The 15,962-nt window shown below is 34.5% G+C and overlaps 1 protein-coding gene across 5 annotated transcripts in view; it reads right to left on the reverse strand.

Annotated features, from left to right (window-relative positions):
- Positions 1-926: 926 nt before the first annotated feature.
- The window catches only part of TAFA2 (TAFA chemokine like family member 2), a 184,006-nt gene continuing 168,970 nt past the window's right edge, over positions 927-15,962 (reverse strand). For 3 of the 5 annotated variants that reach the window (XR_012053126.1, XR_012053127.1, XR_012053119.1), the window contains 3 exons: positions 11,481-11,663; positions 9,477-9,724; positions 927-3,103 (listed from right to left, as the gene is read on the reverse strand). Coding sequence is in view for 1 of the 5 variants with exons in the window: in XM_041711861.2 (XP_041567795.1) it covers positions 3,092-3,103 (12 nt within the window). In the remaining 4 variants the exon portion in view is untranslated. The remainder of the gene's footprint in view (positions 3,104-9,476; positions 9,725-11,480; positions 11,664-15,962) is intronic. The other 2 variants (XR_012053120.1, XM_041711861.2) reach the window with 2 other exon arrangements.

Below are 15,962 nucleotides of genomic sequence, written 5' to 3' on the forward strand. Positions count from 1 at the left end.
CAGGATAAATACAGGAATTATGAATATAGAGCACAGTAGGTGTATTTATAGGTAGTAACAGTGTTAACTGAGCGGTGCTGTTTCAAAGGTTAACATTCTTTATGACCAATAAACCACATACAACCAAAATCTAGACATGAATTTTTTAAAATTTTATTTTAGATTTGATCTGATATGAATATTTTTTTTCATTAAGATTCATATCAGGATTTCCTTTTGTGTTTTGCTGAACTGATCCAATACATTTAACTGTGAGAGATATGAACAGAGCAGTGATTTTTCTTCCTCTCTCAATGCACTGCTACTTGGAACTGCAGAACATCATATTCTGCAGTTTAGAGTTCTTGATTACTTAATTCAAAAAGTAACTTGGATTTCTCTCTGATCCTAATGCCTGATCATTTTTGCAATCAGATAAAACAATCTAGAAAGTAGTATATAAATGAATAAATTATTAATAGAAGCAATTCACATGCTCATATGAATGCACATAGCTGATCCAGTCACCTGTACTCCATTTTCAAAGGAGCATTAAACCTGCACTGTGGATACCTGAACTGTGGTTTCCAGCTTGATCAAGGTGCACAAACAGATCTGAGTAACTGGATTTCTTTTTTCTTTTCTTTTAAACAGTTCCACAAATTAAGCTAAACATTACTTTTTCAGAAATGTCTTGTTGCTATTTAAAACATCTAAATGATAATTCTTCAGGATTCACATTTTTTGAAAAAAAAATATTCAATCTGACCTAAAAACAACAGTATACCCACTAGAATTTCCCATAGGTATCAGTTTCTTTCAAAAAGGACATTTCAAAGTGGTAGGAAATATGAAGTTAATAAAACCATTGAGATTCCTATTTGTCAAAAAAAATATTTTGTTCCATGAGTAAACAGATCCCCAATTCACACATTCATACAGGGAACTCTATTTTATATTACAATTTTATTCACTTGCTATGAATAGTCACAACATTAATCTACTGCAGAGAATCTATTCAGTATATTTGAAAATCCATTTATTTTCATTTATTGGTATGCATGTGTTACTCTTGTATATAATACAGTATTTTCAGTGCTGGTTAAGAAGTAGGAAACAAAGAAAACATGTATTGAGAAACATGATGTAGATTTTCAACCAAATAGAGGTAATATTTAGATTTTACAAAACAGCACATTTATGGTTTGTACTGTCCCAGACAACCTCTTTAAGATGCTACCGTCTATCCTGAACCTCAACACAAAGCCATATAATACTAATTCATCCTAAAATACCAAGAGACTTAGTTTCTGCTACAAATGGTTTATTCCAATTAAATTTTAATCAGAAAATAAGATCTTTTTCTGTCAACATATTTCCTATTATTTCCCAGCAAAATGATAGAATATACTTCTCAGTTTTATTCCCAACAGTCATTTATTTTACTTAAGCTCTCCTGTGCAATAATACAGCAGAGGTAATGAAATGCTTTTGGAACAGCAGGGGCTACAGTGACAGGCAGAGCTTGCCAGGGCGTTCATCCATCACAGAACTCACTATATAACTAAACTAGCCATGTCAATGGCTTTTAATGATTAAACCATTTCTTTCTATTCCTTTTTTTTTTTTTCCTTTCTTTTTTCTACTTTTGAGGGGGTTTTGCTGTGTTTGCTAACCACACAGGACTTAAGCTTACCGCTATGTATTTTTGACTACCATTAAGTGCATGTGGCTTTCATTTCAACTCACCAAAGCATCCAGTCAGAACTCCCTCTAGTCAGTGTGTTTATGCAGTGTCACTAAAAGGAATTGCCCAATTTCTTTCGTATCAACATTACAGATGGTACAATATACATTAAATGGAGTATAAAATTATACATTCTGTAATAACTTAGTAAAAAGCTCAAAGATGCTTAAGGCCTTCAAATATTGAGGATTTTTTCATGTAACAACACATCGCAAAGTTCAAGAATTTCTAACAAAACCAAACAGATCTGAATTGGATGACTGTACACAAGCAAAATACCCATAAAGTGTAAAACTGGGAGAGCACTAGGACTTTTTTCCTTTATGGCAAACAGACTGAGCAGACATCTAGATAAGCATCCATCAGTATTTAGGTTCAAGCAAGAGATTTTATTTTTTAATAAAAACACAAAAATTCTGAATGATTACCATCCAATATCATAACTGCAAAACTCATTTACATCCCTGCCTACCTTTGTAAAAAGAGGATGAAATAGTGTAATTGACTGCTTACCATCAATTTAAATGAATTAAAGGTTAGGAAAGTAAAGTACATATTGGGTACACCCATTTCCTTCAAACTAAATGGAAATGTATATATTAAAGATATAAAATGCCTTATTATTGAAGTGGTAATTGAATTTTGACCACTACTTCCTTTAACTGTTAAGCTGCAGTAGTTGGTTAGCCTTAGGGAAACATATCAACCTGACTATACATTCTAATATAACTGATGTATTCAGATACTATTACTTGTCAACAATAATTATTAACAATGGATATATAATTCCATTCCTATAACAAAGCAACTTCAAGATGTTGAAATATGTACCTTTGAGAGCTGCAAGATTAGAACACAAATAAAAATATCTAAAACTGCGCCATGCTTGAGGACAATTTCTGCAAAAGAAATTTAATTAAAGCAGTGTGCAGTCCCACCAGCAATCTGAACAGTGGACCAAGGATCATTTTAGAGTGAAGGATCCAATACATTTCAGAGTTTGACTTCTTCAAGATGAAAAGCCAGTGATCTGTAATGGAGAACCCAAAAGTTTGCTGCTTTTCTGCACCTTTAGAATATTAGCTCATGATTACAGCTGCAAATTCCTCAGCAAGTGCAATTTTACAAGTGTACACAGTTCAATCAGTTGAAATATTTTTGACATAGAAGTTTAAAATAACTTTCCAGTAGTTTTGATCTCAAGGCTGTTGCTGATTGCAAGCCAGGTTCTCATTGAAACAATTGATTCTGAAGGATACAGCCCAGCAGTATAAAATTTCACTTCAAGGACTGCCCAGAGGAATGAAATTCCTATGTGTTGTATTTAATGTTATCAGCCTTGAGACTGTCTTGATTTGTCTTTAGCTATCGGGTTACCTGTAAAGAAAAAGAAAATGAGAAAATCAAAAATTGGACATAGTCAAACTGCTTCCGAAGTGCTGGAAACAGACTGAAGTGTAAGATCTCTGTCCAGCAAACTTCTTTTGATTGTTTTTAAATAAGGGAAGAAACCCCAATGGTATTAGAGGGTATTGCTCCTCAACTTAAATTGTGTTTTTAAGTGCTTTGTGAGAATAGGATTTGAAAAGGAGAAATTGAAATATGACCATGCTTAAAACTATAATAAAATCATTAATTGTCAACCCACAAATTTCTGTTTTCTGTTATTCTTTTTCAGTTTTGTTAAAAATTCTGTATGGTAACGACTATGCTTTTTATATGTTAGCTATTGAGTATACAGTGACTGATACTGGAGCTGTATTCTTCCATCCTTTGCATGCATCTTTACAAAACAATCATAACACCATAGAATCATTTAGGTTGGAAAAAGCAATGTTCTTTTAAAGGCTTAATGCATCTTACCAAGCAATAATCACTTAGGGAAGAAATAGGACAAAACTCATGCACAAGTTAACAAGAGATAGAGATCCTGTTATTCACAAAGTAAAAAATTACCAATGATTTAATTTAGAGTGGTTTCACCCAGTCTAACATGAAACAAGAGGGAAACAGAAGGACCTCAGAGAAAGAGTGGGGGACAAAGCATTTCACAATAATTTTACAATAATCCCTCTCACTGATCTGGATTTTAAACTTTAAAAGAAAAAAATTGTTATATCAAAGAAACATAACTTTGAGGAATATTTCTGCTGTGTCAGTGGATACAATTAATCATCACATAGTCTTTTAATATCAAACTGTGTCAGGGGGAATGTCCCAAGGCTTGAGGTACAACTCATTGGAATGGTCACAACGGTTTATGACACCAAGGGGCATATGCTTTTCATTTGGATCACAGAGACAAGGGTCATGCTCCTTAATGATGAAACATTCTTTTGCCCTCAGCAAAACTGTTTGCATACAGCTCTTGTCAGCTCTGCAGAGCATAAATGTAGAACAAACAGAATATTAAACAGACTGTTCAAGGAGTTCATTACTTCAGCCTGCCATCTCCACAAAGCTGTTTCTAGGAACTGCACTTGAGGCAATAATAAAATTGTGCTTCGTGATTTTTATGATACATGGGTTTATTTATTACATTGCTTTTATTTTGCTTTGGTCTTGCTGTTGGAAACAGCCTCACGTGGTCCCTTCTAAAGTGGAAGATTGCCTGAAAAAATAATAAAGAATTAATTTAACAGTCAGGCAATATATTTCTGTGCCCTGCACCAAAGCTCAAAAGGCTGATGCACCATCTTTTTTTTTTTTTTTTTTTTAATTTATTGTAGCAAGCTGGAATTCTACTCATGGAACCAGGTGCCATCGAGCTACACAATGTAAAATACACATCTTGTGATACTATCTGGAGGTGAAATTTTATTGGCTTCATTTGTGATACATGTCTCTATATCTATATCTATGTCTAACTATCTGTCTATCCAGAAACGAGCCACTAAGGAACATAAGGAGCATCTCATATGAGGAAAGGCTGAGAGCATTGGAACTGTTCAGCCTGAAAAAGAGAAGGCTCAGGGGGGAAAGATCAATTTGTACAAATATGTGAAGAAAGGGTTGCAAGAAAATGCAGGCAGACACCTTTCAAGTGGTGCCCAACAGCAGGACAAGAAACTGAGAACAAGCAAACACAGGCACTTCCCTCTCAGGAAAAAGTTTTTTACTGTGAGGGCGACTGAGCACTAGCACATATTGCCCAGGGAGATCGTGGGCTCCATTCTTGAAGATATTTAAAAGCTGTCTTGTCCTTACTAGCTTTAGATGTCTCTGCTTAAGCCAGGGGGTGGCACTTCCAGAATTGCCTTCCAGTCTCAACTATCCTGTGATGTAAGATTTCTATTACACCCAGTTCTACACATGGGCTAAGCTGATAAACTTAAGATAACAAGAATTGTATTTTTGCACATACATGACTGCTCAATTACATGGCTGTTTTGAAGTGCAAATGTATTTTCAGTCATAAGAAAATTCAGTAAAGTCACAATCTGTAGGGTTATCTGCTCCCCACCCCCCCCACCAGCACTACAACCCTGTGGTGAAAATATCCCCATGAAAGCAACATACACTGTCACATAAATTGGATAGGTAATAAAAATAATAAGAAAAAAGAGCAGATAGCCATTTAGATTGCTGCTGTATATCAGGTCACTCACCTACATATATATATATATATATATATATATATATATATATACATACATATAGTGGTCCACATTTGCCTCTGTGTATGATGTTAATACTTCTTATTTTCAAGCATAGATTGCAGATCAACATTAATGAAAGTTATATATCCATATACCATACATGGCAGGGAGTGAATAAACCTCTTGGTTTCTAAAGGCAGTTTCATACAGAAGCAATGAAATTTTAGCTAATACCTAGTGATGGTAATCCCAGAAATGCTTAATTTTGGACATAGTAAATACTATTTGATTTAAGTGTCTGGGAAGTAAGGTATTAAGGTAATGTGCCAAAGGCCTTTATAGGAGAAGAGGGACCAGTAACAATATGTGTCTGATCTTCAAAATCCTTAGAGAACAGTAACACCCTGAAGCATGCAAATCAAGTTTTCAGTTAATAATTAATACGTATGGGAAATTAACAATACAAATTTTAAAAGCACATGAAACCTTTAGCATGCTAGGTGTTGATTTGAATTAATTTGTTCATTCTTGGAATGCAATTACTCTCTTTATACTAATACATTTTCTCACATAGTTGTTATATCATAGATACACCGCATTAGATGATCTTCATTTTCCTATCCTAAATATGCAATTAAAGCATAATTACTCTGCAGTTTCAGACTTTTTAATTTAAATTAGTGAGTGGCTGCTGTAAATTGGCTGTAATTGTATGTGGACTCACTTGTTTTATTTTAACACAACAATACATAATTAAATTCACCTGAAGATTTCCACTTTATTCTGCTCACTAAATGTTCAGAACAAACTCAGTCTTTAGGTAAAATCTTCTTGCCAGGATAATGCAGAATGGATCAGAGATTAAAAGATCTCATGACATCACATTAGAAAAGCGACCAGCCTCAAGAGATTTTTCTGGACAACTACAATGGGTGGAAAATATCCTCATTTTTGAAATCCACACAGTGGTTGAATACACCAGATAATATTGTTTATTTCATTGGAATAGATTTTCAATAAAAACTAAGTCTGATACTTTTACTCAGGACTTTCTTCTGCCTTAGAAAAGGAAGGAAGAAAAATCATGACTAGAGGATGTAAAGAATGGCTGAGAGAATATTCTCTGAATAGTAAAGCACTTCTCCCTAAATTCAAGCACCTCAGAATCAAAGCTACAAAACCCCAATTAGATATAGTAAAAGTCTTCTGTTTCTTCAGAGAAACAAATATATCACAAATCATTAGCTATCTACAGAATAGCTTCTACATCCAAAATTAGGCACATAATTAATTATTATTTAATAAAGTTAGAATAAAATAGATAACAATATATGGTGTATTGAAATTAAATGTGTGCTGGAAGGTTTCATAACAGAACTTGTACATTACTGTTTTTTGACTGCCAGCTTTTTGAATTTTTTCTGTGTTTATCAGAAGCCATGCACAAAATCCATATTGAAAACTGAGTCTAAAGTTTGCAAAGTCAAGCACTTGAAAGTTAGCACCTTGCCTTTTTGTATGTCCCCTTGCAATTTAATTCTCTCTCTTTTCTATCATGCACAGTAAAGAAGAGACTTTAGTGCATGAGGAGAGTTGGAGGGAAAACAGAACTATATATCAATGCAAATGCAGAAAAGGTAAAATTTTAAGCCAGTGTTTCTTGCCTTGACAGATGATTCCACATGGAATGGATGCACCCTCTGTTCTGGGTTTTCTCCAAAGAAACAGGAAGTACTTAATAGAGGATTTTTTCTTTTTAATTAGAACTGTTCCATTGACCATATAGGATTGTGTGTGATCACAGGTCATATCATCTAAGCATACTCAAGCTGTCTTTTTCTTTTCTTTTCTTTTTTTTCTTGAGATATGTAAGACACAGAAAGGAAATTACTTTTTGTGAAAGCAATTAATAATTCACCCTGAGCTAAGCATAATTTATTTAATAACCAATGTGAGATATGCTAAACGCAGGAAATGACAAAAGCCATAAGGAATGCCTTGAAGAATTGCCTACAATGGATTGTCCTCTAAGTCCTGGAGAAAAGACAGAGATCCCATACCAAAACAGCCCTTGTTTGTATGCAGTATATTTCTGTCCATTTTGTGTCGTTGTGATATCCTTTCTTATACTGCATGCAAAACACCACAAAACATTAATAAAATGATTAACAAAGTGACTCTTTAGGAAACCTTTCCTAAGAAGGAATGAACTCAGGAGAGCTATATCACTCTTTTTTTTTTTCTCTAACATAAATAATTTTGTTGTGGTAGGAAGAACTTAATATAAATACTACTGCGTAGAAACAGAAGGGCCCATATAACCAGAAACAAATATCTGCCAGTGCATTTTTTCTACTCATGCCCTCTGAGAATGAGGTTGAGGTTGGAAATGGATCTTTTGAACAGATGGAAGCACACTGTTTCCTGGAACTTTAAAATCCATACAATGTGTTTGCCATGCACTATCATTCATACATGGCTTGTGAAAGCAAATGACAGCTTGCATTGCCACTCATGCATGTTCATTCACTGAAACAGTTCAACTTGTAAGCTTGGAAAATGCTTCTGTTCTAGTACCAGTGATAATCCAAAGTACTTTGCAAATGTTAACAAAAGACAGGTTCACCATTTCCTCACAGATGGATAATCATGTAGTTTATGTTCCAATGAATTGGGAAAAGTGGACAAAAAGATGTTAAGGACCTTTCTGGAATAGGGCTTGTATATGTATAGACACTTTACAGTAGGTAGATGTGGATTTAGGTCTTAATTGCTAGATAACTGGGTTTCTGGAGGCAGGAGGAACCATTTCAAAAGCATGAGGAATAAAGGTGGCTCAGGTGCATTTCAAGGGAACTTCAAGAAAGAACAATGAGGAACAGGCTCTTATTTTAGTATTTCAGACAGCTCTTTGATTGGACTAATGACAAGAGGCAAAATTTGAGTCACTTATGAGCAATCTGGAAAACAGGTATTTAATGATAACTACATGGATTCAATTACCTTCAGAGAACGTTATGTATTGGAAGAAAATTTTTGAAGTCATCAAATGTTTCATTCCTGTTTATAAAATTCTGACCCTACCTAACTTTTTATATAAGAACTCAAGAGCTTCTAATTGTTCCCTTAGTTTTATTTTAGGCACTGCAGTATGAAAAGTATTAATCTAAACATGTTCCCAAGCTTGTTGAGCTATTAGAATTCTAGATCCTCATGCTTGTCCTTCAGGAGCTATGACTAGCTCATTTTATTAATTAAAAAGAGTATTTCCCAGGACACGACTTAAAAGGTTATTTGGTCTTTGATAACCATGAGATTCTGAAACCTTATCATTCTTTCATATTTTTATTGTATATTGACTACTCAGAACTGCACTTGTAATACCTCCTGTGCTTAGGACTTCCATTATAGAGAGACAACATTCTGAAAACTCATTTCATGCAATGCCATTTAAATATAACTGCACCCCTTTATTTTCCACTGCTCTTAAGGATTTCAACAGTAAATTTTTGGTGGCAAAGTGAAGATCTAGACAATGAGTGTTAAACATTTTAACTGAAACTAAAGGTCTTTGGAAATCTTTCCCATGTAAAGAGATTTTTTCACTTACTTCAAATAGTTTAAAAAGTAGGACTAGTAAAGTGTAACGGAAAAATACCTCAGAGCATGGCATATGTGTCTGTAAATGATAGAGGTCTTCATCTTTAACACAATTTTAAGATAGACAACTTCTAGCCCATCTTAGGAATATAATGGAAATACCCAATTCTTAGTTTTTTATGAAATTTAAGTAATTCAGTATGTGATACTGAGCTTTCAACTACAGATACCACACCAGACTGGATGTATTAAGATGGACTTCTCTTCCAAGAGCATCTGCTGTTTTTCCATGAGAGTAAGTAACTTAAGCTTACCAACTGGGTCTATCTTTGAAAGTCAAGAGTGTGAAGATATTTTAGGGCTCCCAGAAGCATATAAGTAACACTCTGAGGCTGCTTAGTAGCACAGTCAGAATCTCTCCAACCACCCTCCAAAAACTACGCCCAAATGAGCCACAAGTCTTTAATGTCCACAGTAAACTAAGCAACTGCAATGAGGAGTAAGGTACAACAATTCCTGTAAATACTATGTAAACCTGTATTTGTACACACCTGCTGCTCTGTGAGTAATAAACCGGGGCTGGAACACATTTTCTGGAGTGGTTTGACTCTTTATTCCTCACCGAACCTTCTGGCCCCTCCTTAGAATCCGACCAAGACTAGGATTCATCACAACTAGTGCTCCAACGCGGAGCCAGAATATTTTTTGTGTGTGGAAAAAACAAAAATTGTCATCAGGCACAGCAGAAACCTCCTTTCTCTACTTCTCCATTCGGACTTGAGGAGTTTTACACGTTTGCCTAAGAAACAAACACATGTCAAGTACTACACTGTTATGAAATTAGTTACAGAAAACAAAACTGGGATAGTTGTAATATTTTTTCAACTTACAAGGAAAAATACAAAATGACAAGTTAAAACATCAGAGAAAATTTTCTTAGGAAAAGTGCATGGTCTTTAAAATACCCAAACATACTCAAATTCAAACCAAAAAGCAATAGAAACTGATAGATAACACTCATTTCTGAAAGTATATCAGCAAAATTTAAGTATGACAAAACAGTAATTGAGAAGTTCTTTGAGAATAAGTTCCTACATAGACCTGTGGTACAGAAAGGAGTCATGAAGTCAGAAGACAATTCCTTCAAAATGAAAGCTTTTAGTGTGTTCTCCTCATATATGTTTAAAGTAAAAAAAAAAAAAAAAAAAAAAATTAGAAGGTTACAGGAAACACTATAAAATAACAGAAGATACATTACACATTTCAAAAGTCAATATTCAATTCAGATAGATAGCTCTTTTTCTAGATATTTCAGATAGATTTTGAACCTATAAATAATGATTCCTTCTGAAGTGATACACAGCATCTCAAAAGATCACGAAAATTTCTGTTTTCTTCTTTTATTTTCTTCCCTTTTAACTTTAATATCATACAGCAGAGCATTGAAAATATACAAGATTAAACTCAAAACTTCAAAAGTTTCTTGCTTAAATAAAATCTTTACATATTTGAATACTATGAAACCAATTAATATGGTCCTGTGTTCATATTTCCTTGAACTGGATAGTTTACAACTGGGACAATTATGATAGTGAATAGTTTATGAAGATATATGAGTTACATTAAGGCTAAATTCAATTCATTAGTCCTTCCTATGTACTCATTATTACTGTCTTCCAAAAGGTTATGTCACTGTATTGAACATACCCTAATTTTCTCCATGTTTCTGTAACTCAGTAGAGAACAGAGTTCATTGTAGAATTATTTTAATGTAGTACAATGTTTAATTTACAAACAAAAGTTTTATGCTAAAAGAAGACTTAAACAAAAACCTTATTTTACTTTCTGTAGCAAATAACTGCAACAATTCAGACAAGGATATATCCTCTTGAGGTTTTTATGGTGCTCACAACTCCATATTGGGACTGCAGCATGGCGGCATAAAAGACTGCAAGACAATTAATTACATAAATGCAATTTTTTTCTCATCTACACCATTTATCCTACGTAATCATCCCAACTGGGAGATAAAAACAACCTCTTTCCTTTTAACATATGAGGAAACTGAAGCATAATAAAGTCATGTTACCCTTCCAACTGTCAGGAAGTAAGTGGAAATGGAGAGATGGGAACAGAGTCCTTTTGTCTTTGGCTTTACCTGACATCACTTACCTATGGAAAAAGCTGCACTTGTTTTTTATTGGGAAGGAAGGAAAACCTATAACAAGCAGTTTTCTGTGTTTACATTCTAAATATGAAAGAGCAAAGCAAATTTAAAAAACTCAAACTCAACCTTGTTTTAAAACTAGACTGAGATTCTAAGCTGCCTAATAGGCACAGAGGATTTTCATATTTTAATATATTTTTCCAGAAATGGGGTCAGACTGAACTTCCAATTATCCCCACTAAAAAAATAATGTAGTCTAAGTTAATCAAATTTGAGATATTTTTCCTCTTCAAATTTTATGTTGTAGGGTTTTTTCCCTGGTATTTTGAATGGCGAGTAACAATCCATTTGGACAAGTTCAAAATAGAAATGTAAATTATTTCCTTACCTGTAATTTTATCTTCTCTATAAGAATACCTGCTGTTCTGTTAGTGCAGTACTGATGTGTTTTCTGCCTTTGTCCCAAGCTTCAGATATTCCTCTGGTGATTTTTCCCCACTTGCTTACCAGCTTCCACTACTGGCATTTTGAGGAAGTGCACTCACATTTGGCTCCAGGAATACTGCCATAGCTGAGGGAATATAAGACAACTAAAAATCATGTTAGAAAACAGCAGAACTAATATCCAGGAAGGAAAAAATATTTAAAAACAATGAATCAGTCATCAACTTGAATCCCTTCAATCATTTTCCTTTTTCTTTTCATCCATTTAGAATTTCCATGTGAAGACTTTTCTGTGCTTGGAGAAATTTTGGCTTAAAAAATGGGTACTGACAGAGTAGTGGGTACCCTTTCAGAGAATATAAAATTAATTTCAGGAAATGTAATTTTAACCTTCTCCTGTATGAGTACCCATCATGCCATCACTCCAATACAGAGAAGAAAGAGAAGAAGTAGAAAAAAGAGAAGAAAGATAAGAAACGTGGCAGATTTGGAGGATTTCAGAAAAATCTCTGATATCTTTTCTCAGGTCCTAATAGAAATGTGGAAAAGGAAGACTTGGCTTTTCACCCAGAGGCTGTCATTATTGAACAATATGAAGTATTTCTTATTGTCCAGGAAAACAACACATAAAGTCTCTTTCACTAAGACATAAAGATTATGGTTTCTGATTCCCAATAGTTGTAGTCATCTTGGGCAAAGATGAAAAGAACAAGTACTGTCAGTTTAATAAGTAAATGTTTTCTTGCTTGAGCATTATGAAGACATCCAGGTGAAAATTACAACGCCTTGTAACATCTCTGTACTTAGGATCACCTGGATACTATTTTTGAACTTCACAGCACACAGAAAATAAGTATTCTGTCAAAGCTAAAAATGAATGCTAGGAATTTCAACTAAGAACCTACTGTGGTATTCAACTTAAATTGTCTTTCTTATAGAACCTGCCTAGTTGTCTTGATATATGCATTTTCTCATTATCTTATCTAAATAGAATATGACCTAAGACAAAGTATGAATGAATCAAAGTAGCTACTTGCAATTAGACGCTGGAATTCTAAGATCTCAGGTAGTGAAGGAAAGACAAAAAGACTCAGAAGAGGTCATTGACTTCAAGTTTCAGGAACGTAAGTACCAATTATGTGATTTAAGGTTGCGAGAAAGAAAAAGGATTCTCGCAATTTCCTGATTGACCTTCGAAATAGTAATTGGCTTTCCAAGAAATAGGCTCCAAATTTGTCAAGTTGCATTCTAGAAGAAAGTCTCCTGCTTCTTTTTTGTTCTTTGTGGATGAGGAACAAGAATGATTAGAAAGTGGCATTGGAATGATGCTTTGAAGATGAGAAATTTACATTTTCCAAGGTCACTCTGACAAGGAATCAGGATAGAGAAATGTCCAATTCTAGAACAACTAATCTGATTTTGGAGTGCATTTGCCTGAATTAGAAACAGCATGAGCAGACATACAGTCCTTTGGTCCTCCTTTGGTATGAACAAGTTCCTAAGGCATGAAGTTTGAATTCAGGATGAAGAAACAAGTTCTTCTGGCTGGAATCAGTAATTTATCTTCTGACATTCTTCAATCTGAAGAGACAAAACTACAGCTCTATTAAAATTCTCAGATCTAGTACTACTGATTTTGTAGATACATGTTGATTAGACACAATCCATTGTTTCCTTGAGAACCCACTGATCTTCATAAACTGGATATTTTGTAGCTTCACCCAGAATCTGGACTTCAGAGTTCTATGGCATTTAACACTCCAGCATGGAAAGTAATGGATGATAATCAGCACTGTAAGATATAAGAAGGGATCATCTGTGTATTCTAATAATGCAGTAGAAGAAAGCTCAGAGTCCGTTTTATAGAACATGGAAAGTCATTTGGAGTCTTTTCTCTATACATAGCAGTAGTGTCTTTCCTGAAATTGACCTGGTGCTCACCAGGATGGTAGAAGGAGTAAACTACAAGTCATGAAAAAAAATGAGCAGTTTTTAACTTGTTGTTGAAATTAACTCTATGTTGCTTGTCTTCTTTATTGATTTAGTCATAGGCAGCAATCTTCCGCTTATTCCTGCTTGAAATTTTTCTTCATTTAGAAGAGTTTTCACAAGAGATAGGACTATCTTCATTATTCTTAGGGAGAAATAGTTAAGATTTACAATCATGATCACTTTGCTATGCAGTGGAATAATGTCTCAGTAATCTGATTTTAATTGGTTTGAGTTGTTCACTCCTCCAACAGTGATTCTGTAGGCTCAGAATGCTCTGTATGTCTTCTAGTGATTCATAGTGATTATTATTCATTTCCTCCCCTATAAGGCAGAAAAGCAGAGCTGCACCAAGGGATGTTTCTGATGTTTTCTATAACTAGGCCTAATGAGTTAGGAAATACCCCAAGAAAACTATATTATTTTGAATAAATGAAAACATTACCTTTTGAACAATTGAGGCCCAGTTTTCCACTCCCTCATACATTTCTGCAACTAAGCAATGATGCAGAGTTTGTGAAGCCTGTTCCAAATACCCAGGGAAAGAGGAAAAAATTCTGCCTGCAGCTATTTAAGCAGCAGCTCATGTGAGGTTTCAGAATACTCTGGTCTCTCTGACCAGAAATATATCATTTCTGACTTGCAGAAATGAACCAAAGAAGCCCCTACAGACTAAAAAGGAGGGTGAGACAAAAAAAAGTTTTCGAGCATGCCAGCATGACTCACATGATACTGGCATTTGAATATCATCTTGTACAGGAATTTTTGAAGCTGACAAAAAAATTCCAAGAAAATTTACAAGGACTAGTAGATATTCAAAAAGTCCTTCTTGCACAGCTGTTAATGGCAAAGTGACTGGCAGAATGAAGCTGCAAATGGAAGTGGAAACACCTTTGATTTTGGTGTCAGGACATTGTAAAAGTGGAAATTCATGGGGTGAATGAATTGAAGAAAACTAGTCAAACAGTTTAAGAACTAGTTCTTATTTTCCATCACAGAGGCAGAAAATTATTTTTCAGACATAAGGTCAATATCTCAAACATGCCAGCAAAGGACAAGGCAGAAGAATAAAAAAAAGTAAATCACAAGTTGAATCTTTTGGGACAAAGGCAGAAAACATCTTGGCTGGACAGATGAATTGGAGGATTTGCACATGGAAGAAAGTAATGATTGCAAAAATCACTGATTAGTACTTAATGACATACACCTGAAATCCATTTGCATTTTTCTTTAAATATTGAATAGTTTCCTTTGATTGCAGTGTAATTCTTTCAATGTTCAGGTTCTGGAGAAGCTAAAATGGCACTTTTAAATGCATCCTAGCTGCAGTCTTACCTTTGGAAAAATTCTTCCCTGACAAAAATGCACAAACTACAGCATATACTACAATGCTGTGAGTGTGATGAAGGGATTGCAAAACATTTAATTTCTCATTATTTCTACAGTGTGTCTACTGACAAAAAAAAAAAAAAAAAAAATTATATTGCCCTTTCTGAATCGCTTGAAACTATACTCAGTGTATTCACAGGGAGATATAGCAAGGTAATGGATAATCAGCCTCCCTCTTTTCAAAAGATCTGTACCTGTGAATATTGCCTTTAATCCATTCTCCCTTTTGATGTTACTCACTTTCATTCTTCATTTCAGTATCCATAGGACTCAAAGTCAGAGCAGAACTAAACAAAATTTGAAGCTGAAAATATCATGGGATTCGAATGCTTGGATTAGCCTCACGTGCCCAAGTTTTATTGACAAAGTCTATGACTTTGTTTACAGAATTTCATGCCACAACACTTTTTCCTTTAATCCTTTATTCCATAATTGCTCTTTTTCAGATATCTCGGGGTACATTTGCTTCTGGGGAAAGCACCATGACATGTCTAGCTTTCTGTGACCACAAAGGAACATCAGCAAGCTGTAGGCCTAGACTCCTGCCAAATGGAGGAGCTCATAGCTTTACACAGGGTAGAGCTACGCACAATGACTTCATATTAAAGCAAATTTGGTTTATAAAAGCTATTCTTAGAAAAATCAATAATTTACACAGCCCTCAATACTAATGATTTTTAATATGTGTTGGCTAGCATGCTAACTGTTTCCATCAAAATGCCCAAGTGTCCCAAAAGACTAGTGTTTAGGTGCCCTACAAAAAATACAAAGCTTCAAAATGAAAGAACTGTGGTGCTAGATCAAAACAATAATTACCAATAATACAAAAGTCCAGCTTGACCCTAGAAAATGTCATTGTATTTCCATTACCAGCTTATATGTCCCCTTAAACTTGTATTTATTCTTAGAAAATATGTGCATACCACTTACTGCTATTTCAATGACAGATTAGATACAGCAGTCTCTGAGTTAGCAATGAGAAACATGCTGAGACAGCTGCAAATTTCTCCTAGTGACAGATTAGCCAAAGGCATGGAAAGAGATACCA

Source organism: Taeniopygia guttata, chromosome 1A (assembly GCF_048771995.1).
Source record: "Taeniopygia guttata chromosome 1A, bTaeGut7.mat, whole genome shotgun sequence".
Classification (NCBI taxonomy): Eukaryota; Metazoa; Chordata; class Aves; order Passeriformes; family Estrildidae; genus Taeniopygia; species Taeniopygia guttata.